This window comes from Panthera onca, chromosome A2 (assembly GCF_046562875.1).
Source record: "Panthera onca isolate mPanOnc1 chromosome A2, mPanOnc1 haplotype 2, whole genome shotgun sequence".
Taxonomy (NCBI): domain Eukaryota; kingdom Metazoa; phylum Chordata; class Mammalia; order Carnivora; family Felidae; genus Panthera; species Panthera onca.
The window spans coordinates 115173985-115200687 of record NC_138340.1 but is presented as its reverse complement, the minus strand read 5'-3'; the positions used below and the strand labels follow the sequence as shown (position 1 = coordinate 115200687).

The window sequence follows — 26703 nt, the reverse complement described above, 5'->3', positions numbered from 1 at the left end:
AAGCCAAATATTTGGTTACCACCAAAAGAAACTGATCTAGTTGCTCAAAAGCAAGAAAAATAAAGGTGGAAGGAAAAGAAGGAAAGGTAGGAGAGAAAAAGAACACTGATAGAGAACAGCAAATCAGATAAGGGAGGGGTCTATGGCTGCTGACAGGAAGTTCCAGAAGATGTAGAACTGTATGGAAACGGAGCCAAAAACCTTTTCAAAATATACACTCAGCAACAGGGAGTTCTAGTGGCATGAATTTACAGGCACTGAAGAAAGTTAAAGAAATCAGATCTCTGCAAAGCAATTCAGTCTTCTCTAAGATTAATCTCCAGCTGGATATTAATGTTGTAGAAGGAAAGGGAGGAACTTTTTGTATCCAAATTGTGCATCTGACTGTACTACAGTAGATTAATAGGTTTTAACAAGAGATAGGACTGACTTAAAGAGAGAGGCTCCTATTGGCAAGAGTGTAACCACAGAAAACCGGAAGACAGAGACTTGCATTACGTTAGACAGTATGAAAGATAACAAGTCCTATCTATATGAACTGAGGACAAACTTACACAGAACTACCTTTTGAACAATACATGTTGACTGGACAAAACAAAACAAAACAAATCTTGTAATTTTTTTGTTTATACTCCCCCATATTTGTTACATCTTTGTATTTATTATTTTCAGCTTTTGAATTTTTAGCCTCTCATAAATTGATAGATTTAGGTGATTTAATTAAAAATTCTCACCATCTAAGATTACTTTCTTTTTTTAAGTTTTATTTATTTTGAGATAGAGCACATGCACAAGTGGGGGAGGGGCAGAAACAGAAGAGAGAATCCCAAGCAGGCTCTGCACTGTCAGCACAAGCCCAATGAGGGGCGAGAACTAATGAACTGTAACATCATGACCTGAGCTGAAGTTACTTAACTGAGCCACTCAGCACCCCCACCCCCATCTGAGATTACTTTAAGTCAGATTTAGTTTAATCTTCATATTTATTACTGATAACTTATGTTTCATCTTACATATGCCATGTTCTTTTACATTACTTATTATGCTTCCTTGCTTTTTTCTTTTCTTTTCTTTTTCTTCCTGACAGAGAAGCAGAGAGAGGGAGAGAAAATCTTAAGCAGGCTCTCCGCTCAGTGTGGAGCCTGATGTGGGACTCAATCCCATGACCCTGGGATCATGACATGAACCTGAAATCAAGAGCTGGATATTCAACCGACTAAGCCACCTAGGCGCCCCATCTTCTTTTTTTCTTTAAATACCAGTTGCTATTTTGGTCACATTTTCTTTGCACCTTTTTCTTCTTTTAGAGACTTAGAGATCTGTCAAATAGTTGCTGAGTGAATTCAGAAGTGTTACTAGTCAAATATTGTTCTAGGAATGCAAGGAGGGTTCAAGAACAATAATTCTTTAATATAATTCAGCATATATACAGGTTAAAAGAGAAAAACCTCATGTAGAAAAACTTGAACTTTTAAAACTCTATTAAAAATAGATGGCAAAATTAAACATTCATTTCCTTTCATACTCTTTAATAAAGAAAATGATGCATCTGTATAACGAAGATCATTCGAATCAAGAGGAAACACCTGGGTGGCTCATTCGGTTAAGTGTCTGACTTTGGCTCAGGTCATGATGTTACAGTTTGTGGGTTTGAGCCTTCAGTCAGGCTCTGTGCTGACAGCTCGGAGCTTGGTTCAGATTCTGGGTCTCCCTCTCTCTCTGCCCCTCCCCTGCTCACACTGTCTCTCTCTTAGAAATAAATAATGAACACTAAAAAATAAATTAAAAAAAAACAAGAAAGAGCCAACATCACGTTTAATGTCGACACAGAAGAGGCATTCTCATCTAAGAAACATATGCTGTCACTACTTTTTTCAATTATTGTTCTGGAAATTTTACCCAAATTGAAGCTGATACCTCAGCCCCTCTGGCCAACTTAGTAGTCTTTAAGTTTCAGAAAGCACTTTTAGCCCATGTGATTAACTAAGCCTTTCTTTGTGTATCTACAGGTTATACATTGTTCCCTAGAAAGAACCAAATCCTCTTGCACAACCTCCCCCTGGGGCACCAATACACAACCTCCTGGCACTGTGATGATGATGTCTGTAGCTGGCATCAAGTCTGCATGCAATCAGGAAGGGTTACAGGCCACTGTGCTCTCTTTTTATTGATTAAATGCCCTAAAGTTCCTTTAAAACTCTTTGGACCAGGCAGAATAGTCAGAATTGGTCTTCAGACAAGAGTTTCCCTTCTCCCCAGATGGCCAGCCTCCTGAATAAAGCTCATATTCCTTTCCAATCAAAATTCCTCCCTTGAGTATTGGCTTTTCAAGCAACAAGTAGCCGAACCTGGGTTTTTTGGTAACAAAATCACTAAGAAAATAAAGATAAATAAACCTAACACTTGTAGAACTAAATGAAAAGATGGCTAGACACAAATAAGATAAATATGAAAAAGCAATTAGCTAACCTATATGTGAGCAGTAAGCCATAAAAAAACACAAATGAGAAAACAAAAAAAACAACCAAAACAACCCATCATAGCAGCAACAAAATAATTAAATGTTGAGAAGTAAACCTAAGAAATGTGAGGGATCTACACTAAGCAGGAATTTGATGTATCATAAAGATACTATTTCAAAAATGTGGTAAGAAGGCAATGTTTAAGGCAGTGAAACTATTTTGTATGATAGTGTAACAGTGGATACACGTCATTATACATTTGTCAACATCCACAGAATGTATAACACTAAGAAAAAACCCTAATGTAAACTATGGTTAATAATAATGTAACAATATTGGCTCATCAATTATAACAAATGTATCACACTTGTATTAGCAAGATGTTACTAGTAGGGGAAACTGGGAGGGGGAGAGGGAAAACGGAAACTCTGTGCTTTCTGTTCAAGTTTTTGGTAAACATAAAACCTCTCTAAAAAACAAAGTCTATTAATTTAAAAAGTGGGATGAGAGAATGGATAATTGGAAAAAAATGGTATAACTGTTACCCATTTAGGGGAAATTAGATATCTCTCTCATAATGCTCTTCCTCTGGGGAAAGTAAGTACTGAGAAGCAAAGTGCAGTCCTTTTCTCCACTGTCACTTGTGGAAGAGTGTCTACATAAGATGAGCAAGAGTTAAGGCAGAGGTCACTGACCATAAACTGCCCGGTCTGGCTCATTCTCTTCTATAATTTTGCCCCAAAGCAGAACATAACTCATCTCAAATGTTTGGAACCAACAGTGGAAGAGGGCTGTTGAAATCCATATGCATAGACACTCCAAGCCCTGTAGACAGAGGCAGAAACTTTGGTAATGCTTTAGTGCCTGCAAATATTAGGGACTTCTGTGGGAAGCGTCCTTCGGTCAGGAAAGGTTCACTTCAAAAGAGGCAAGGATTTCAGGCAAGTGTTGGCAGAATGACCTTTTTGCTCTCTTTACAGGTTTTCTTAGTAGGACTGCAAAAGGTAGGAAGCTCCATGCAAGCTCCGCAGCATTGCAGGAGGTTCTAGCTTTTAACAATGTGTGCTGGCATTAGTAGGAGGCATGCAAACAGCTGTCCCAAATTCTGTTCTTCATCGTATCCCAAGAAGAGGACCAGGGAATGACTAACCTTTGGGTTTATGTAGCTTGTCAACAAGGTTCTGCAATCAGTCCTGCACAGCGTGATTTCAAGTTGGCCCTGGGTATAACTCCCTGAGTAGACTGCAGATTCAACTATAGTTGGGTGGTGGATTTAAATCACTGAAAAGATAAAGGGAAATGGAGCCCTTATTATATGGGGGTAAATCTTCTCGGATTGAGATACTAGAAAAGCCTCAACAAAGCTATGATAAACTCAAAACCTAAGAGAAAAATTAAAAAGCCTTCAGAATCACATTTTCTCAGAAAGCCAAGAAAAACAGCACTGGATTTAAACACACATAATGACAATAAGGCCAGTGGGAAAGGAAAGAAAAAGTTAGACACCAGATAAACAGAGGGAAAAGGGGACTTCTTCCTTAATGGAAACACAGGGCATGTTAGGTCAAACAGCTTTGAAAGGGAAAGCATATACAGTTTGGTATAACTGCTCTTTAAAAGATAAGACTAGGAAAAAGAGTTATTTTTGCTTTATTTATTCAATTTAGGTGATACATACCAAAGAGATATAATGGAGGAAGAGAAATAAAATTCAGAAAAGGCCTGGATCTAGGAAATTTTTAAGAGCTCTTTCAAAGCTAAAGGTAAGGAATCATGAACATAATGACAGGATTGCCCTTAAAGAGTAGGACAGGTATAATAGGTGGTTACATTAAATTCAGATAGATTTGTAAACTTTTGGAAAAGGAAGATCAGCAATAAAGTAGCTCCTCCATTACATAATTTGCAAGGTGGTGTGTCTGGGAAGACAGGAAGGCTACAAGCTATAGTGGAACATATCTGGGAAATGTGTGGAAATAAGACTCTAAGGGAGAGTACTAGATCACATTAAAGGGAAGCCAAATGACCCAGCCATAATCCAAGCCTAAGTTAATACTGAACTTGTCCATAATTGGAATTACTCTGCTGAGGGTTGGCAGTAACTGAATCAATACTGAACACGTGGACCCTCTTTGTTTTCACTAGGACAGTGTCTTTTAAGAAAGGCACTAGAGAAAGAAGAAGCAAAACAAACATTTGGGCCCAAAATCAAAAGGAAAGGAAAAGGAAGTTATTCTGATCTGAATAACGTTAGCTCCACACTATGTAGAAAGGAAAAGATTTAACTTAAACAGGTTAACAACTCAGCTGGTGATGCCTGAAAGAAACAGACAACAGGGACACAGCCCATTTTGACACATACAGGTAACAGAAAGGAATATGTGTGCTACTACTGAGTTTCCAAGGTCTGGAAAGCTCAAATAACGAGGAAAGGTAAGATTCTGAGGAGCACACTGCAAAGGCCATGTTGGTCCCCATAGGCTTTAGAGCAATCAGTCAAAGGCCATTCTCCAGCTGAGAAAAATGGAAAGGAAAAAAGACCCCTTCAGGGGGCAGGATTAGTAGATACAAGGAATTTCACAGCAGGATAGGATCATAATGGGGACACAAGGGTGCAGAACTAGGAGGATCAGAACTGTAGAGAATGCAAGGCTACAGACTGTGCTTTGCCTGACTGCCTGCTACAAATGTGGATCATCCTCTCTCAAAGGACAGAACTCAACTATTCTAGCATTGGGGTGCGAGGAACACAAGGTTGAAAAAGGAAAAATTAAGCTTTCAATGTGCAGGACAAAGGGGAACAAGAGAAATTCTAGAAGACCTGGCAGCTGAGCAAATCCCCCTGGCAAATTGCTTTAAGTACAAAATATCCTATGCCAGTGAAACATTATAATGCATAGACAAAATTCTTCCCTATATGGTAAAGTGTCCCTATTAGCCTCTTGATAAGTGATTCCTCTTAGCTGAGTTTAGAGTCTATAAATTATAGATAGCCAACACAGACTGGCAAGCCAAAAGCCAAGATATCCTGAAGTTTTCTTTGAAGATTCTGTTTTCTAGAAACCGACGTTTCTGTTGTTTTTGTCTGGGAACAACGTGGGTTAGGACTGTATAGTAAGGTGTCAACATCTATTGTAGAGATGGGAGATTTGCTTGTATCTTTTCAGGTTTGTGGGGATCAGGATGCTGTACTCATATTAAGAGTCCTCTGAACCCTTTGACATTCTGAAAACATGTGGCACCAACCACCTTGACACTGGAAAAATTCAGCTTTGGAGGTGCTAAACTAACTTAATATATGCCAGTGGAAGATAGCCCAGGCTGCAGCTGCTGAACAAAGTCCTAGAACCTACCCAAACACTTAAGTGAATGCTTTTTGGCTGAGACCTGGCATATAAGAAACCAGAGAGGGGTGCCTGGGTGGCTCAGTCGGTTAAGCGTCCGACTTCGGCTCAGGTCATGATCTCACGGTCCGTGGGTTCGAGCCCCGCGTCGGGCTCTGTGCTGACAGCTCAGAGCCTGGAGCCTGTTTCAGATTCTGTGTCTCCTTCTCTCTGTGACCCTCCCCCGTTCATGCTCTGTCTCTCTCTGTCTCAAAAATAAATAAAAAACGTTAAAAAAAAAAAATTAAAAAAAAAAAAAAAAAGAAACCAGAGAGAGCACACATTTGGAACTGCCTTTAATTTTAACCCACAGGGAGATCACAGATGTGGGAATTTAATAATGAGTGGGTTCATAACAGTCAGATTTGGGGGATTTTATATTGCTAGTATGGAATTAGATGGAGCGCTTTAAGCTGTCATTTGTTTCACTCCAGATAATCTGGAAAGCTATGAATGACACCTTGGCTGAGAAAAATTTTAGATGGGAAATGCAAGTGAATTTCCAGTCTAGAGTTAATAGATTATCTACTCATTTTAAAGCTTTCTGGAGTAAAAAATTTAAATAATCTTCCTAAGGTGGTCTGCAGAAGACACATGGAAGAATAGGTATTGATAGAGGATGCCTTTAACATAGAACAAAACACTCCCGGGGCACCTGGGTGGTTCAGTTGGTTAAGCATCTGACTCTTAATTTTGGTGCAGGTTATGATATCATGGTCCATGAGACTGAACCCCCGTCAGGCTTCACACTATCAGCACGGAGCCTGCTTGGGATTCTCTCTCTGCCCCTCTCCTGTTCATGCATGTGTGCTCTCTCTCTCAACACAAATTAAAAAAAAAAAAAAAAAAAAAAAAGAACAAAACGCTCCTTGTACAGGTTAAGAACAAACAAAGAAAACTTAATTTTGGTGCAGGTTATGATATCATGGTCCATGAGACTGAACCCCCGTCAGGCTTCACACTATCAGCACGGAGCCTGCTTGGGATTCTCTCTCTGCCCCTCTCCTGCTCATGCATGTGTGCTCTCTCTCTCAACACAAATTAAAAAAAAAAAAAAAAAAAAAAAAGAACAAAACGCTCCTTGTACAGGTTAAGAACAAACAAAGAAAACTTAAAAAAAAAAAACAAACAAAAACAAAAAAAAACTTGGAAATAAGAACTTATAGCTACTTGGTCCAGTACATTCTGTTGGGAGTTGGGATGGGGCTCTGGTGCCTGAATACTATTATTCAGCCCTCTGAGATTCTCAACTCAGGGAGTTTATGTAAAGATTTACAGCCAAGTGAGACAAAATAAAACAGATGGGTGAGTGCTTAGTAATCCCCACCTACTCACACCCATATACTCCAATAATCTAAATTTTTAAATTTGCATATTCATATGGCGGGGGGGGGGGGGGGGAGATAGCGGGGCCCAAATCCACCTTATAGAGTCCACAAGACATATCCTACCTGTCCTCCTTAGCAGATGGAGACCTTAAGTAGAAGTATATGAGTCTCCTTAAAGATAGAGAACTGAGGGCTGAGGGAGGGAGCTGGGTCCATGTGTAGGGGATGGACTAGATGGGTGACGGGTATTAAGGAGGGCATTTGTTATAAGCACTGGGTGTTGTATGTAAGTGATGAATCATGGAATTCTCCTGAAACCAATACTGCACTGTATGTTAACTAGAATTTAAATAAAAATTTGGGGCAAAAAGTATGTAAGTCTCAAAAGAGTAATCCTACCATTAATAAAACAACAATGTCTTAAATCCTAGCTTCATTAGAACTTCTCTCTCATTGGGCAAAATTTGTAGGAGAGAGAGAGATGAGTTCAAGATACCTCGCTTCCTCTTTCAGTAAGGTGAAGGTCAGAAATATTTTTCCCAGCCCACACCACACACACACAGACAATATATATGTCTTTTCCTTTCAGGGAAAAGCCTTATAACAGTGGTTTTCAAACTTTTTAAGCAGTAGAATCCATTTTCAAATGATGTGATTACACATAATTTATACAGAAATAATGTTTTCTCTATAGCCAGAGTTAGCCTGGCAACCAAGGGATGGAAGAAACTCCCCTCACTCTTATGCTTAATGATTCACTCACAAATATTTTGCTTCTGATCTCAGCAATCAGTCTCTGGAGGTGGGTTCTGCTAGTTTAGAGATATGAGGACCCAAAAGAAGAATGATTCAAGTGATAGAATCATGTTTCCACAGAATTAGAAGTTAAAACTGCAACCTGGCCATTTTGGCCTCCTCCTGCCACTGGGTAAAAAGAACAAAAGTTACTACATTTGGGTAGTTCTCTGAACCTGGCAATGAAGGGGGGGTGGGGAACCATTGCTCTTTATGGGACAGAAGATAGCTGGAGCTCAGGGGATCCCCTTGGGTATCTTTTGTCTGTTGGGAGAGAAGAGACCTCTGTGGGTCTCTTGAATTCCTATATATTTTAAAACCCGGACATGTCAAGAAGGCAAGGCCCTGACACTTTTTCCCTGGGCCACCATTTCTCAGGATTATGTTGCCAGCAAGCAACCATAGGGATGAGATACCTTCTCCCTCACAAGAATAAGGAGCAGGCTTGCTTATTGTTTGCTATAAAAATGGCAGATTCCTTAAGCTCAGTGTTCATTCCAGAGCTACAACACAAACCCACTGTGTGTATAATATCCATCTGGGCCCCGGGCAGGTCACCCTCATAGTACTTGTGGGGCAAGAGGAACTGACACATACATACGGATGCTCTTAATGCTATGCTGTGAGTAATCAAGTCTATTGTCTCTAATCTAGGAGTCTCATGTCTTCTGCCAGCATCCATTAAAGAGCAACAGGCTGGGGGGCCTGCGTAGCTCAGCTGGTTAAGCGCCCGACTGGCTCAGGTTATGATCTGATTCGTGAGTTCGAGCCCTGCGTCGGGCTCTGTGCTGACAGCTCAGAGCCTAGAGCCTGCTTCAGATTCTGTGCCTCCCTCTCTCTGCTCTTCCCTCACTCACACTCGCTCGCGTGCTCTCTCTCTCAAGAATAAACATTAGAAAAATAAAATAAACAGCAACAGGCTAACTAATCAACTTATAAATATCATAAAATCAAATTCCTGCCTAAGGCTCGTACTGCTAAAGCTAGTAATAAGCATTAATGGAAGACTAATGTGACTTTATAGGTAATACCAAAGGTTCAAGATACCTAGGAATAAAGGATTAGATCATCCCATCAGAAAAAGAACCTTGAGGAGTTGGCTAAAGACAAATAGGAATAGTCAGGGAAGGACGAAGTCATGAAAACAATGCATAATAAAAATATTAAATAATAACAATGTGGCTTGCATTTTTATTTTCATCTTTGCACACACACACACACACATACATTTATGTTTATTTGAGAGAGAGAGAGAGCATGCACATGCACAGGGGAGGGGCAAAAGAGAGGGAAGAGAGAGAATCCCAAGCAGGCTTTGTGCTGTCAGTGCACAAGAACTCAACAACTGTGAGATCATGACCTAAGCCAAAATTGAGTTGGATGCTTAACCGACTGAGCCATCCAGGCACCCTTTTGCTCTTATATTTATATAAGTTTTAACTATGTGAAACTTTCCCCTTTACAATCAAATAAATCTATTAAGACTTAGGCCTAAGAATCTTGAAAAGACTATAGAAGAAACTGGTATCACCAATAATCCTGAACTTCAAGTTAGATATGGTAAGTGAAAAAGACTGATGACTTTTTTTTTTTAATTATAGGAATGAGAATAAGTGCATACATGTTTGTATTTAACAGCTTGAGGTATATAGATCACAGTAGACATTTGTGGATTCTGGCAACCTAGCACCCAATTTCCTGCTTATTAAAACCCGAAGCTCCCGGGGCACCTGGATGGCTCAGTCAGCTGAGCATCCGACTTCGGCTCAGGTCATGGTATCACCGTCTGTGGGTTCAAGCCCCGCGTCGGGCTCTGTGCTGACAGCTCAGAGCCTGGAGCCTGCTTCAGATTCTGTGTCTCCCTCTCTCTCTACCCCTCCCCTGCTCATGCTCTCTCTCTCCCTCTCAAAAATAAATAAACAAATTAAAAAAAAAACAAAACCCAACCTCCCATTTCTGGAAAATTTTCTCATTATGAAAATGGTGAGAGGGCAATTCTCAGAGCCTCTCATTATGGAAACTAGAAGTCAGTTGTTTCTATTATTCACTTACCAGAGCCAAAACCTGGCAAACAATCTAAGGCCAGTCAATTATATGCCAACTTTCAGGATTTTGAATCTTGAGCAAATGATAGAAAGATGGAGGAAAAATCTCTTTACGGTGGCGGCAGCAGCAGCAGGTAGTCAAGACTGTGCCTACACTGTAATGAACTCCAGGGTTTGTGAAGCCTAGCTAACGGAGAATGCCTGATTTCTGCCTGTTTGCCATGCTTGCTCATCTTCCAGCCTGTGGTCAACATTATAAGCTTCTGAACTTCTTACAATAAATTATTTTGACTTAAGAGAGAACATATTTCTTTTGCTGATAACCAAGAATGCCAGTAGACTCCTTGTGATAACAATATCAACAATATTTAACATTAAATAATTTATCAAGAGTTTTCACATTCTCTCTCTCACTATCCCCAACATCAGTAAGGTAGGTCAGTATGATATTATAATCATTATTGTGTAAATATAAACATAAAAGGCTAAAGAAGTTGACTTGCCCAATGTCACACAATTAGGAAGAGCTAGGATTCAAACCCAGATCTGTTTGATTCCAAAACTCAAGTTATTTCCACTATAGCATATTGTTTCCCATAGCAATGAGTGACTAAAGACAACATGACTAAAAGAAGTTTTATAGAAGATACAAAGACATTTTAAAATCATTGTTCATGATAAAAGCTTACAGTATAATATTAAATTGTGATTGAATTTAAGTGCAATTCAAAGGTCTAAAAAAGAACTAATTTCATTCTGGCAAACCATTTGCCAGTAGACTAACCTGATACCGAGTATAGAATTTATGACATTTAGCATAGATGGCATATTAAGAGTGCCTCTCTTAAATATTAATCAACCACATTTTAGACAGTTCAACAGAATGTAACTAAATTATATACTATATTATTATGTATTAAAATATATAATATGCCAGCTGTTTTAATGATATGAATCTTTGTAATAGATGCCCACTGGAGTAGCTACCCAACTTGTAATTCTCCATTCCCCAGAAATGGAATACATAAAATAAGTACATAAAATAACCCTTTCAAGATAATGTTTGTGCTACGTGACCTTGCTCTCCTTAGCATAGATCATTGATTCAAAGGGTTAACATTCAACCCAAACTAGGTCTATCAGATCCTCTCTCTCCAGGATTTGAAACTCTGAAAGAGAAACAGACTGGCGGTAGTCAGAGCTGAGGTGCAATGAAGGCAGTGTCCTAGAGAGAGGCTAGAGGCCTCTGGGGTTGGCATGGTTCTTGCAGCTCCCAAATCTTGATTTTCTTCTCCTCACAGGGAATTTTAATACAATCATGTCTCCTTTAAGATGTGCTTCTGTATTCATTTATTCAACACACATGTGGTAAGTGTCATGATGGCAGTATGCACTTTATACTACCAGAGTTTTTTTTTTTTTTTAATTTGGAAGTACATTTTACTTTTTTGAAATTTTTATTTAAATTCTAGTTAGTTAACATATAGTATAATATTAGTTTCAGGTATACAATTTAGTGATTCAACACTACCATACAACCCCTGTGCGCATCACAAAAGTGCATTCTTTATTCCCCTTATTTAACCCATCCACCCACCCACCTCCTTTCTGGTACAGTTTGCTCTCCACAGTTAAGAGTCTGTTTCTTGGTTTGCCTCTCTCTCTCTTTCTCCTATGCTTGTTTGTTTCTTAAATTCTGCATATGAGTGAAATCATATGGTATTTGTCTTTCTCTGACTTTGTTTCGTATAATATTCTCTAGCTCCATCCATGTTGTTGCAAATGTCAAGATTTCATTCTTTTTCATGGCTGAATAAAAAGCGTGTGTGCATCTGTGTGTGTGTGCTTGCATGCGTGTTGTTATCTATTCATCAGTCAGTGGACATGTGGGCTGTTTCCATAGTTTGGCTATTGAAGATAATGATGCTGTAAACATTAGGGTGCATGCATGATTATTTGAATTAGTATTTTTGTATTCTTTGGGTATATACCACTGGTGTTTAAAGAACATTAATCTCATCCTGGAAAGCCTTGGCCACAGAGGAGGCAGGTCCCTCTCCATGTACTCACCATTCTGTCCTTCCTTTGTCCTCTAAAATCTGCTCCCTCCCCCACCATTCCATTAAAACTTTATTTGCTAAATGCACCACTTTTCAAACCCAGGAACACTATCTTTTTTTGGCCTCCCTACTACATTTGATACTCCTGTCTCCTCTTCTTTGTAACTTATATCTAGGTTTCAATGACATTATTCCCTGCTGTCTTTCTTCCTTCCACACCTCAATCTCCAATGCACTTTTCTTTCTATCCTTTAAAATGTTGATGTTCCTCTAGAATTTCATCCTGTCTTTTCTTCTTACTTCCTCCTCAATCTCTAGGTGTTATCAACCATACCTATGACATCAACTATTTACTTAACAAATATTTGACACCTATGTGGTAGATGTTGGCAATATAGCACTGAATAAGACAGATATTGTCCCTGCCCTCAAGGAACTTAGTGCCTAGTAGCAAAGACATACATACAAAGTGTTTATCTGTCTAATAAAGAAGATCAATAGGTGAAGGAAAGAAATAGAGTATATCTAGTACATGCCCTTGACACAATGAAGGGCATTCAGGGAGGAAGTGCCATTTATGGTAAGAACTGAGCATGAGTAAGAGGGAAAGAGTTACAAGCACTGATACAACATTTCAGGCTCTGAAGGAAGACAGGTGCCTTGGAGTGAAATGGCTATGAGAACAATGGTATGAAATCTGACTGAAATAGGATGGGATCAGGTCAGACAGGGCTTTGAAGGCCAGGGTGAGGATAAATATTAATTACAAATCCATGGTAATTAACCTCAAAAAAAAAAAAAAAAACCTTCAAAAATACTGCCAGCCATCATACCATTTCCACTCCACAAAAACTATTTTCCTCAACCTCTAACTTCATTTTCTTCTTCCTTCATTTCAGCAGATGGTCTCATTTGCTACTTTTCAGAGAGACAGCCTCTGACAGAGGGTCTTTTATTCTGATTCCAAACCTCTCTTCCAACCACTCTTCCTTCCCACTCTGATGAAAGAGAAACTATCCTCCTCCCATGACAGATTACCTTTACTTTAGATCTTATCTCAGGAATCATCTATCAATTATACATTCTGTTTCATATACATTCAACCTCAACATCTCAAATGAATTCTTCCTTTCAGTTTTGAAGCACACTTATATCTCCCGAGTTTAAACACATGAAACCAAACAACCTTCATTTGAACTCCCCTACTCCCTTCTGGGCCAAGTTTCTCCAAAAATATTGTCTCAATGGTCTCATATCCTACTCATGCCAATCTGACTTCCATCTGTCTTCCAATCAAAACAACACACTACAGTCAACAACTCCCCTGTGTTGCTATATCATATCTTGACTTCTCATAGGCTTCAAAATTTGCCATCCTCCTTCTGAAACAATTTCTTCCCTGATTCTGAAAATTCTCACTTTCCTCTTACTCTTCTGGCCTTTTTATTTTGCGGGGGGTGGGGGGTGGGGGGGGGAGGGCAGGGGTCTCCTTTATAGGCTCCTTCCTATTCTTTATCCCAGACTCCTGACTCTCCATAGTTTCAACAAAGTTATCTTCTATCTGCAGATAATCACAAATTTACACTTAAAAAATTTTTTTTAAATAAACTCTATCTCCAAAATGGGGCTTGAATTCACAACCCTGAAATCAAGAGTTGTGCACTCTACTGCTCTACCTACTGACCAAGCCAGCCAGGTGCACCACAAATTTATACTTTTAACCCACAACTCTCAAACCTGTCAGTTCATTATATACCTTACTGTCTCATGGCATTGTGAACTGAACATATCTAAAATACAACCTATAATCCTTTCCTCAAAGCCTTCATCCTTTTCTCTAGTGTCTCCTCTCTTGGTGGCTAATGTCATCATCTATCTAGTTATGAATTCTAGAACCCTAGAGGTCATAACTGACAACGTGTATTAAATCCCTCAGCATCGAATCAACCACCATATCACAAGAGCAACAAAAATAGCCAACATCATCAGGTCATGCTTTATTTTACTTTGGCTATCTAATTTAGTCATCACAGCCACATGTGAGAGTTATCATCACCAAGATCTATTGATTTTACCTCCTAAATCTTGAATATGTCATCTTTTCATCATTGCTACTGCTGCTACCACCTTAGTCCAAGGGACCATCTGAGTTACTGAACAACTTCCTATTTGGTCTGCCAACAACCACTCTGAGAGTTCTCCCATTTGGCCACAGATTAGGCACCATCTTTTTCAAAAGAAAAACAAATACTCACAGATCCCTTTTCTGTTTCTGTCACACACACACACACACACACACACACACACACACACACCCCGCATCTGAAGGGGTTTTAGGATAGAGGCACCCCCCCCAATGTCTTATGAGACTATGCATGGACAGTTCTCTAACTACTTCTCCAGTTTCATGTTCGCCATCCTCCCCCTTATGTTCTGTGCTCCAGTCACACTGGCCTTTAATCAGTATCTTGCACTTGCCATTCTATGGTAAGTAGGTCTTTTGACTCAGAACCTCTGCATTTGTTGTTCCATCTACCTAAGAGGCTCCTCCTTAAGGTGCCCTTACTCTTATTTCAGCTCTCAGTTCATTTACCAGTTTCCTGGGGAAATCTTCTTGATGTCAAATGATTTATTCATATGCCCTCACTGTACTATGTTCTTCTCTTTAATAATACCTACCACTGTTGCAATTTTACATTTGTGTGTGTGTGACTGCTTGACTAATGTCTCTCTTACTAGACAAAACCCACATGAAGACAGGGACTGTCTGGTTTTGCTCATCACTGCAACTACACAATCTAGCAAAATGCCTAGCATAGAGTGGGTCTCAATAAATATTCATCTGAAGGGCTGAGTTAGAAAGTCAAACTGAGATAAGGGAATAAATCAACAGTGAGCCAAAAAAGGCAGTGAATCTACCCACCTTTTGGTTTTAACAAGGGGGAGAGAGGTATTATTTACAGGGGAATGTTGAGACTAAGAATAGGTGTATTGGTTTGGTTGGCTTAAAAGCTAGGGAGGTTAAAACATGACTGAATGTTGATGGCTAGAGTCTAGTAGAAAAGAAGAAGTTAAGGGTGCTTAGCAGAGATGCGAGTAACCAACAATATAACTTTTCTAACCAGACTGAGTCAAAGCCCAGGTGAAATCACTGGCTTTAGATGGAAAAGAGGCAGCTTCTTCACGGTAGCAAAATAAAATGTGACAAAATAGGCTTAAAGACTTGGTGGTAGAAAGTTAAAAGTTAGATAGTTCCAAACTAATGTCTTCTATTTATTTGTGATATCACAAGAGGGATGCCCTACTGAAAATGAGGATATAGAGAAAAGACTCAGGTTAGAGAAAAACAGTAAAATTAATGGAAAGTAGGATTGATCACCAGTACTGACAGCCCTGTTGAAATTAGGACTTACCTAGCAGAGGACTGTTCAATAATGGGATATTCTCCAGCTGTGCTTGGAAGCCTTGCACAAATAAGGTAAATTGTCATCAATGCTTTTGGCCAGATGGATGTGAAAAAAAGGCTGAATGTCAAGAAAGCCTGGGGCATTTGAAAGGGAGTGAAGAGAGAGATGATTATCTCCTAAACTGGGCAGACAAAAGGAGAAGGCAGCAATTAAGAATAGGAAGGTCTGAATGATGGGAGTTGTATATGGGAATTGTTAGCTGAATTAAGACAAAGCTGGTAGAAAATACATGCCCAAGAAGTGTTTCTCTTACTGAAGATTTAATGCAGAGGGTTTAGATTATTCACAAGAGACCCTAAAGAAAATGACTACTAGTAATTAACAATCTTTTTTTTTTTTTTTTTAATTTTTTTTTTCAACGTTTTTTATTTATTTTTGGGACAGAGAGAGACAGAGCATGAACGGGGGAGGGGCAGAGAGAGAGGGAGACACAGAATCGGAAACAGGCTCCAGGCTCCGAGCCATCAGCCCAGAGCCTGACGCGGGGCTCAAACTCACGGACCGCGAGATCGTGACCTGGCTGAAGTCGGACGCTTAACCGACTGCGCCACCCAGGCGCCCCAACAATCTTTAAGAGGTGACTGTACAGAAGCTGAGTCCTTTTAGTTGGTAAATAATCCCAGTTAACTGCTCAGCATCCAGTCTTCAGATCAGTTTTTGGTTCTCTCACATAATTCTCAATAGCGCTTTAACATAAGCTTTTAAATTCTAATTATGCTTTAATTCACTTAACATGAGAAAACTATAAACTACAGTGGTACTTCAAAAGGTCTCAAAACATATCCCTCAAATGTTAAGGGTCTCCTAGACTTCATTAACACAGTGACAGCAACTGGATAGGAGCAGTAGTGACTATGACCCAGGCCTCCTTTGTAGAGCCCCTCTCTAGTGTATCAGGTAATAAAATTAATCTAAACAAAAAGTTAGGGAAATAAAAAGGTGCTCAACCTATTAAGATGCTACAATACACCCGCTAGAATGGCTAACGTTATAAAGACTGACAATACTAAGTGCTGACAAAGATGAGAGCAAAACCCTCTCTCGTACACAACTGGAATGAGCATGAACTGACACAACTTTGGAAATTACAGGACAGTGTCTATTAAAGCTAAATGTAGTGTAACCTATGACTCCACAGCTCTGCTCTTACGTAGTTCCCAACAGAAATGCAGACATGCACACATCCAAAGACATGTACAAAATATACAAAACATTCCAAGTAGAACTTGTCTTTATAGTGCCAAACTAGAAATGACTCAAATGTCCATAATGATGGAATGGATAAATGTGGTGTATTCATACAGTGGAATACTAAGCACAATGAGGATGTACTAAAGTGACACAGAACGACATAATAAATCTCACAAACATAATGTTAGCTTTAAGAAGCCAAGACTCAAGAATATATACAGTAGGATTTCATTTATATAAGTTCAAAAACAGAAAAAACAAATCTATGGTGACAGAAGTTGGAACAGTGGTTGCCTTTGGTGGGGGGGGGGGGGTAGTGATTCAGAAGAGTGTAAAGGGGGACCTCTTGTGTACTCTTCATGTTCTATTTCTTATCGTTGATGGTGTGTTTAGTTTGTAATAATTCAATGAGCTGCATGTTTATGATTTGTATCCTTTTAGTGAATTCTCTACTTCATTGGAAAGTTTACTTAAAAATAAAAGGCTAGAAATGACTGCAAGGATGATGAAGGAAAAGAGGCCCATAAGAAGCTGAGGCTGCTGGCTCTGTACAACCTCCTTGGCCACTACGTATAGAATTGACTGCTATGTTATGGAGAGATGAAATGACCTAAGTCATATTTATCTAAGATCACAAAACTAATTAATGGTACAGCAGGAATTTGAATTCAGGTATTCTAATTTCAGTGTTCTCAAGTTCTTGTAAGAATGTTTCTGGGTGTGTACAGAGGGGTCCTTGTCATCTAGGCACTCATTATCCTGATCCCCAAAGTAATGAAGTCATATGGGAAAGCAAAAAGAGTCACAATACAAAAATATTCACTGAAGAACAAGAACACTTATAAAACTGGTTCTCATTCAAACATTCTTCCTCTGGCTCAGACCACTTTCACAATGTACATCAACTGCAAAGGAAACTGCACATCTTGCAAAAGGATTCCATGAAGTTGGTGAAAATTGTACTGGAGAATACCTTAAAAACATGCAAAGCCATTGACAAAAAGAGAACCCGCAGATTAAGATCAGTGAACCACTGTGGAAGAGATCTCTGGTTGTTCTAGCTCTATTTTCCCCTACTACACAGTAACAGAATCCTGATTTTTCAGTAACTTTATTTCTAGTTTAACAGTGGATAAACAGAGGTTAACATAGTCTAAAGCTAAATCTAAGAAATGGATACAATTCAATTTTTGAACCCAAACAGTTAAACATACAATCCCCTTTTCCTCAAGTAAACAGCTGATGCTGCAACCCAGCTGCAACCTATCTACATAAGGAATGAGGCAAGCTTTACAATGCTGGAGTCCACAGATGAAACCACCTCTCTGGGGATGGGGGAGGGGGGCGGGGGGGGGGGGGAGGATTGCTGGAAACAAATTTGAGCACTGGTTAACTGTGTTCAACTACCCTTTAGGAGCACACACTTGTTAAATGCACCAGTAATTTGAAGTCACCGGTGTTGCAAATATAAAAAGGTTTACATGAAAGGAACTTGAATGTATACATGAAAATAGATACATTAAAGTCAGGTACATACAATACTGAATGCAGACATTCACGGTGACTTCGGCACAAAAGCCGGGGAAGATTTAAAGGCATTCAGACAGAGATCTACCGCATTCATGCACCATGCCAGGAGCTGATGAACAAAGACAAGATCCCTGCAGTCAGAGTTTGCTTCAAGAAATCAGAAGCTAGGATCTTCTTACAAATCTCAAATTCCTGTACTGTTCTCCATATTCCCATCAAAACCACTAGATAAGCAAACCAGGTTTTGCAGTTATTCATACACCCTGCTTTTGTCTTCTTTGGAAACAGGACCACAGTTACAGAACAGAAACATTCCCACATCTAAGAAGCCTATTTGCTATAAATAAAGCTTACGGTAACCAAGTGACTTTTCTATACTTATTGGTATAAGATGTTATGGAATTAAAAAAAAAAAAAAAACCACCAAAAAACCTCTCTTGTCTACATCCTCCGCGTTAAAATCCGTTCTTTTCATCACCCACCTTTCGCCGACGTGAAGACGGTCATTAATGCGCCACACGTCAAGGACAGAACAAAGAGCTCCTCTTAATAACAGAGGCGCAGAGGAGCCTTAAAAGACTGCGCGGTATTTATCGGTGACTGTTTCTGCTCTAAATTAACACGTACAGGAGGATTTGCCTTCAACTAGCTCCACCCGGGGAACACAGACGAGGGGCGGGGATCCTTATCTAAGAGTAGCTGATTTCAGGCCAGCAATGCTTCTCCCTTCTGAGGGGGCTTCGGGCTGGGCTGTGCCAATGGGCTTCTTCGCACGAGATCTCACGACACCTTAACGCGGCGGCTCGCCAATGGAAGGATCCTCGCCTCACAAAGAGATAACTAGGGCAGAGCTGTTACACAACCGATACGCGATGCTGAATATGCCAGCCCAGGAGTCTCCCAGGAGCCTGACTTGCGAGCCACGCAGCACCGGCAGACGAGGAGACGCTTCTGCTCGACAAATGGTTAACGCGACCCTCTACTAACAGCAGCTCGGCTGGCGTGCGAAAATGGAAGGAAAGGCGAGGACAGAGGAGAGTCGCGATCACCACCGGGCGCGGTTTCGGCCCAGGGAGCCAGGGGCGCGAGTCCCGGACCCCCTCCCCCCTGGCGTCCGTCACTCCCACAAAGGCGGTACCTGTTTCCGCATGTTATTCATGACGCCCATGAAGCCCGCCAACAATTTAGCTTCTTCTCGAGCAGCAAGTTTCTTCTCGGTCTTCTTCTTGCTGCTCTTCTCCACCCCGGAGGCTGCCATCCTCCGTCAGCTCCGTTCACGCCCGGGGCTGTGGCCGGGCCGAGCGGCGGGGGGCTGCACGCTCAGGGCACGCCGGGGCTTCTGCTTACCAAACACCGCGGCCGGGACTGCGGCTGCAGTGCCCTGCTGCCGGCGCGGCCACTGCGGAAGGACAAGGCCTGGCGGCCCCCTCAGAAACTCACCGGGAGGCGACGTCGCGGGCTCAGCGGCGTCCCGACCGAACTGGAGCCGGGATGAGGAGTCTGCGCACTTCGCTCACGGGGGCGGGGCACTATGAAGGGAGCGGTGGGCGGGACGTGCGCGTCACAGAGGCGCGCCGCTCCCTGCGACGCGGCGCTGGGCGGGAGCCTGGGTCGCCCCCGGGAGCAGGAACGGTTTTGACTTTCAGCGGCCCCAAGGACGAGCCTGCGCTTCCATTTCCCCAAGTCAGATTTTATAAATTTAGGTTATGTGGTGAGATTATATATATTTTTTTGGAAGCGTAGGCGGTAGGACACATTAGGGTGTCTCCCGTTAGCGTAAGCTCCTTAGGAACAGGATTGGTGTTTTCTTCACTGCAGCATCAGACGCAAACTGTAGGCGCTCAATATATATTTATTAAATGATGAAAGATGTTCACGTACTGCCAGTAAAAGGCGTATTACACAGAATACAAGATTTATTTGCTTGGGATTCATAGAGCAAAAACGTACAGTACCGTTGGCGTCTCCCTGATGTGGAACGCCTGCCTACTTAGGCTGGATTACTGTGTTTGAAACCAGAGGATCAGGTTAGAAACCAGAAATCTTCAGTTAGTCTTACCCAAATGTTCTACCGGAACTCAATCACAGAACGCATGAAAAGACTTTTGGTGACTCTAATAATCTTTCTAGTGCATGATAATATACAAGATCATTTGAAATTATACATTGTTTCACATTCTGAAAAATTTCTACATAACCCAGAGGGTAGAAGATTTTCTACCTATGTCTATATGGGTATATATGGAGACATGTTTTATGGAAAATAACATGCTATTGAAGTATTATGCTTTCTCTTCATGAAGACAAACTATACAATAACTCAAATGAAAAAGCAAGGGGTATATAAGCCTCCATTTTTACGAAAGTCTAAGGCATTTATGCCTCTGTGCACTTTATCTTTCTTCTCTTAATCTAGAGGTTCTCAGATCTTGTATTTTAGCTAGTTCATAATTTGAGGTTTTATACTGGAGCCTGGCAATAGAAACCATTTATTCCTCATGAAATTAGAAATGAGGAAAACCCTACGTACTTCATCAAATGCCCCAGGACACTGAAGAATATGAGTGCATTTAAATATTTATTTTAATTGAAAGGAAGTGGAAACCTGTCTTCTAACTCTTAAGGCCTTGGGAGTCACTAAGGATCCATGATTCCAAAGCAGAAATACAGGTGAGGAGATGGAATACTCATCTGTAACAAGGCAAAAAAACCCAAGAAACAGTAATCACCTATTTGATGTTAAAACAATCCTTTTACGTATTGCAGAATATGCCTCCTTTTACTGTGCTTTGCTTTATTGTACTTTGCAGGTATTGCACTTTTTGAAATTTAAGGTTTGTGGTAATAGTGTGGTGAGCAAGTCTATCAGCACAATTTTTCCAACTGCATTTGTTCACTTTGTGGGTCACATTTTGGTAATTCTAGCAGTATTTTATATTATTATTATGTTTGTTATGGTACTCTTGATCAGTGACCTTTGATGTTACCATTCGAATTATTTTGGGGTGCCACAAACTGTCCCTATATAAGATGGTGAACTTGATAAATACGTGTGTTCTGGCTCTTTCACCAACCAGCTGTTTCCCTGTCTCTCTTTCCTCAGACCTCCCTATTCCCTGAGATGCATCAATGAGGGAATTAGGTCAATTAATAACCCTAAGGGCCTCTAAGTGTTCAAGGGAAAGGAAGAGCTATACATCTGTCACTTTAAATCAAAAGCTAGAAATGATTAAGCTTAGTGAGGAAGACATGTTGAAAGTGAGATAGGCCAAAAGCTAGGTCTCTTGCACCAAACTGTTAGCCAACCTGTGAAGGCAAAAGAAAAGTTCTTGATGGAAATTAAAAGTACTACTCCAGCGAACATACAAATGATTGAGTGAAACAGCGTTACTGCTTATATGAAGAAAGGTTTAGTGCTCTAGATAGAAGATCAAACCACCCACAACATTCCCTTAAGCCAAAGCCTAATCCAGAGCACAATCTTAACCCTCTTCAATTCTATGAATCCTGAGAGAGGTGAGGAAGCTGCAGAAATTTGAAGCTATCGGAGGTTGGTTCATGAGGTTTAAGGAAAGAGCTATGTCCATAACACAAAAGTGCAAGGTGAAGTGGTGATGATGTAGAAGCCATATCAAGTTATGCACAAGATCTAGCTAAGGCAATTAATGAAATGTGGCTACACTGAACAACAGATTTTCAATCTAGACTAAACAGGCTTCTATTGGAAAAGAGGCCACCTGGTATTTTCATAGCTAAGGAAGAATAGTCAATGCCTGATTTTAAAGTTTCAAAGGACAGCGTTACTCTCTTGGAGCTAACGAAGCTGGTGGCTTTAAGTTCAAGCCGATGCTCATTTACCATTCCAAAAATCCTAGGACCCTTAATAATTATGCTAAATTTACATGGAAAAACAAAACCTAGGTAATGGCACATTTGTTTACAATATGATTTACTTAATATTTTAGCCCCACTGTTGAGATCTGCTTCCTTTCAAAATATGACTGCTCATTGACAATACCCCTGGTCACCCAAGAGCTCTGATGGAGATATAAAGCAAGATTTTCATGCCTGCTAATACAACATCCATTCTGCAGCTCATGGGTCAAAGAGAATTTTGACTAATTATTTAAGAAACACATATCGGGGCACCTGCATGGCTCAATGGATTACTTAATCCATTGGATTACTTACTCTTGATTTTTGCTCAGGTCATGATCTCATGGTTGTGAGAGCAAGCCCCAGGTAGAGCCCTGCGTTGAGCCCTGCATCAAGCAGATTCTCTCTCTTGCTTTCTGCCTGTAGACGCCGTCATGTCAGAGTCTCCCAAAGAGCCTGAACAGATGCGGTTTTCATCAGAGGTTTGGGCTTTGAACCAACCGATGAGAGTCTGAGGAGCCATTTTGAGTAATGGGGGAACGCTTACAGACTGTGTGGTAATGAGAGATCCAACACCAAGCGCTCCAGAGACTTTGGGTTTGTCACGTACGCCATTGTGGAAGAGGTGGACGCAGCCATGAATGCAAGGCCACACAAGGTGGATGGAAGAGTTGTAGAACCAGAGAGGGCTGTCTCAAGAGACGAGTCTCAAAGACCTGGTGCCCGCTTAACAGTGAAAACGATTTCTGTCGGTGGCCTTAAAGAAGACCCTGAAGCACACATCCTAGAGATTATTTTGAACAGAATGGGAAAACTGAAGTGACTGAAATCATGGCTGACCGAGGTAGTGGCAAGAAGAGAATTTTGCTTTTGTAACATTTAATGATTATGACTCTGTAGACAAGATTGTCATTCAAAAATACCATACTGTGAATGGCCACGCTTGGAAGTGAGGAGAGCCCTATTTAAGCAGGAGATGGCTGGTGCTTCATCCAGCCAGAGAGGTCAAAGTGGTCCTGGAAACTTTGGTGGTGGTTGTGGTGGGAATGACAACTCTGGTCGTGGGGGAAACTTCAGTGGGCGAGGTGGCTTTGGTGGCAGGCGAGGTGGCTTTGGTGGCAATCGAGGTGGTGGTGGACGTGGTGGCAGTGGGGACGGCTGTAACGGATTTGGTAATGATGGAAGCAATTTTGGAGGTGGCGGAAGCTATAATGATTTTGGCAATTACAACAATCAATCTTCAAATTTTGGACCCCTGAAAGGAGGGAAGTTTGGAGGCAGAAGCTCTGTGCCCTATGGTGGTGGAGGCCAATACTTTGTCAAACCAGAAACCAAGGTGGCTGTGGCAGTTCCAGCAGCAGCAGTAGCTATGGCAGTGCCAGAAGGTTTTAATTACTGTCGGGAAACAAAGCTTAGCAGGAGAGGAGAGCCAGAGAAGTGACAGGGAAGCTACAGGTTACAACAGGTTTGTGAGCTCAGCCAAGCACGGTGGTGGCAGGGCCTAGCTGCCACAAAGGAGTCATGTTTTAGACAATATTCATGTGTATGGGCTAAAACCCGAGGACTATATTCATGACTAATTATATAACAGTTTATTTTAGTTTCTGTTCTGTGGAAAGTGTAATGCACTCCAACAAAGGGTTTTAATGTAGATATTTTTTTTGCACCCATGCTGTTGATTTCTCAATGTAATAATCTAATCATGATGCTGAATAACTATGTCTTTAAAAATAAAAGATTTTCTCTCTCTCCCTCTCATGCATGGAGGAGAAGAAAATAATAAATAGAATAAATAATAAATAAAAGTAATAAAATATTTTTTAAAAATAAAAATAAAAAATTTTTCTTTAAAATAAATAAAAATAAAAATGCATTTATAAGGCTATAGCTGCCATAGATAGTTATTCGTCTGATAAGTCTGAGCAAAGTAAATTGAAAATCTTCTGGAAAGGATTCACCATTTTAGATGCCATTACGAGCATTCATAACCCATGGGAAGAGGTCAAAATGTCAACATTTACAGGAGTTTGGAAGAAGTTGATTACAACCCTTATGGATGACTTGGAGGGGTTGAAGACTTCAGTGCAGGACAGAACTGTAGACATGATGGAAACAGCAAGAGAACTAGAACCAGAGATAAAGACTGAAGATGTAATTGAGTTGCTGCAATCTCAAGATCAAACTTTAATGGATGGGGAGTTACTTCTTATGCAGCAGCAAATAAAGTGGTTTCTTCAGATGGAATCTACTCCTGGTTAGGAACTGTGAAGACTGTTGAAATGACAAGGATTTAGAATACTACAGAAACTTAGTTGATAAAGCAGCAGCAAGGTCTGAGAGGATTGACTCCAATTTTGAAAAAATTTTACTCCTACTGTGAGTAAAATGCTATCAAACAGGGATATCACATGCTACAGGGAAATCAGCTGTGAAAGGAGGAGTCCACTGAAGCAGCAAACTTCATAGTTGTCTTATTTTAAGAAATGGCACAGCCACCCCAGGCTTCAGCAACCCACCACCCTGACCAGTCAGCAGCCATCAACATCAAGGTAAGATCCTCCACCAGCGAAAAGATTATGGCTTGCTGAAAGTTCAGATGATGATTAGCAATTTTTGGTAATAAAGAATTTTACAATTAATGTATGTACATTGTTTTTTAAGGCATAATGCTATTGCATGCTTAATACACTATAGTGTAAAGATAATTTTTATATGCACTGGGAAAGCATAAAATTCATTTGACTCACTGTATTATGATTTTTGCCTTATTTCAGTAATTTGGAACTGAACCATAATATCTCCAAGGTATGCCTATGTAGCACAAGGTTAAGCATGAAACCTTGCCTGGATGCCAGTCAAGCAGCCCCGCTCCTTAGTTGTTCAACTTGGGGCAAATTGGTCAACTTCTCTTATGCCTCAGCGTCTCTATTTGTAAGAATAGAACCTACCACATGGAACTGGTATAAGGATTACAAAAATGCTTAGATTGGTGCCACGCTGAGACAAACAATATTACTTTACTGAGTAATAATTTCACTGTTATTATTTAATCCAGAATTCCCCAAAATGTGTTCCTCAGAATTCTAGTGCTATGAACAATCCCTATCCCCCTGAAATAGGATCCCTGTGAATACAATTTTGGGAAATAAGATATATGTTCTTAGAGAAAATCCCAAATATATTTACATATGAAGTTTTTGGCAAAGACTTTGCTGTACCTATTGCTTGAACGTAATCAAGTTTTCCATAATATACTGCCTTGGGCATCAGGTTAGCCTGTTCCTATTTTCCATCCACAAATTATTTGATATTCTATCCACTTACAGTATGGGACTCTAAAGCTACCCTTGTCCTATGAGACTTATACTTGGTATAGCTTATTGGATCAAAGTTGAACACCTGAGCCGAAGAAAGCCAATTAATAAACTGGTGGGGAGAGCAATTAGCTTCTCTCTGGAAACTGGACAAATAGATGTTAGTGAGCTGGCACTTAGCAATTCTACAGGGTATATGTACAAGGGGCTCAGGCAGCCATCTTAGGGCCGTGTGCATAGATAAGCCGAGTAAAGCAGTCTGCAGAAACTACATAGAGGAAAAGAAACCCAGAGATCCAGAGAGAAATCAAAGGAGAGACCAGGTGGTGTGTGTGTGTGTGTGTGTGTGAGAGAGAGAGAGAGAGAGAGAGAGAGAGAAATAGAGGCAGAGACAGAGACATATAGTGAGGTTAAGCTTAAAATTCAGGATCTCTAATAGGCCCTTTTCAAGGTTGGAGTCCTAGCAATGTGTTCATATAGTCATTTGGTTTTGTAAAATTTCTAAAAGATATTGTAACCATACTAGGTTGAGTCTGTTGTCTCATTCTACTCTGATTTTATCTCTATATATTTCTTTTACTATAAAGTGGTGTGGGAGTGGACATGGATTTTTTGAGACATGACTAAGAACAAACTGAGCTTGGGATACATTTTGTTGGGGTTTAGTAGCATGTACTTTTGTGGATCATAGTTACTTCTATATAATTAGGTTATTTTCAGCCCTTCAATGTAGGTATGACTTCCAGGCATAGTCCTTGTGCCCACTGTGCCAATTCTGTGCTGCAATGTAAAGATGTAGGGCCAGAGACCTTATCACAATATATTCTACAGTGCCCAATACCATAAGGAGTGGAGGAAAAACAAGTGTGAAATATATAAAGCCAGAAGCTGGTCTGTGGAAATTTCTTTCAATCTTCAGTTGTGTAAAATGGTAGGCAAAAAAGATTTAGTGTTCATTGAATTCTAGTAAAAAATGGTAGAAATATGCTTGTCATGCATACATTTTATAATACAGCATATAAGTTACAAGCGTGACCTCAGCTTGCAAAATGGTGGAGTAAGTTGTACCTCTGAAAATCGATTCCTCCCTGAAAGCGACAAGAACACTAGGGAACTGTCAAAATCAGCTTTTTCAGGTTGCTAGAAACTAGCTAAAGGCTTGAAATAATCTAAGGAGTATTTTTTTGTATCTTGTTTTCTTTCCTCAAATATTATGTTTATGAAGCTCATCACTCTTAATACTTACAGCTTT

The 26703-nt window shown here is 40.3% G+C and overlaps 1 protein-coding gene and 1 pseudogene across 5 annotated transcripts in view; one reads left to right on the top strand and one right to left on the bottom strand.

The window, feature by feature from the left end:
- Positions 1–19795, bottom strand: part of KLHL7 (kelch like family member 7) — a 69455-nt gene extending 49660 nt beyond the window's left edge. The window contains exons 1-2 of one of the 4 annotated variants that reach the window (XM_060632702.3): positions 19702–19776; positions 3613–3743 (exon numbers count right to left, since the gene is read on the bottom strand). Coding sequence is in view for 2 of the 4 variants with exons in the window: in XM_060632699.3 (XP_060488682.1) it covers positions 19400–19519 (120 nt within the window). In the remaining 2 variants the exon portion in view is untranslated. Of the gene's footprint in view, positions 1–3612; positions 3744–18268; positions 18371–19399 lie in introns of all 4 variants that reach the window. The other 3 variants (XM_060632700.3, XM_060632703.3, XM_060632699.3) reach the window with 3 other exon arrangements.
- Positions 19796–22481: 2686 nt separating this feature from the next.
- LOC132676712 (heterogeneous nuclear ribonucleoprotein A1-like 2) overlaps positions 22482–26703 on the top strand; it is a 263151-nt pseudogene continuing 258929 nt past the window's right edge. Inside the window, exon 1 of the transcript XR_014137298.1 lies at positions 22482–23602. The product of XR_014137298.1 is annotated as a heterogeneous nuclear ribonucleoprotein A1-like 2 (transcript). The remainder of the gene's footprint in view (positions 23603–26703) is intronic.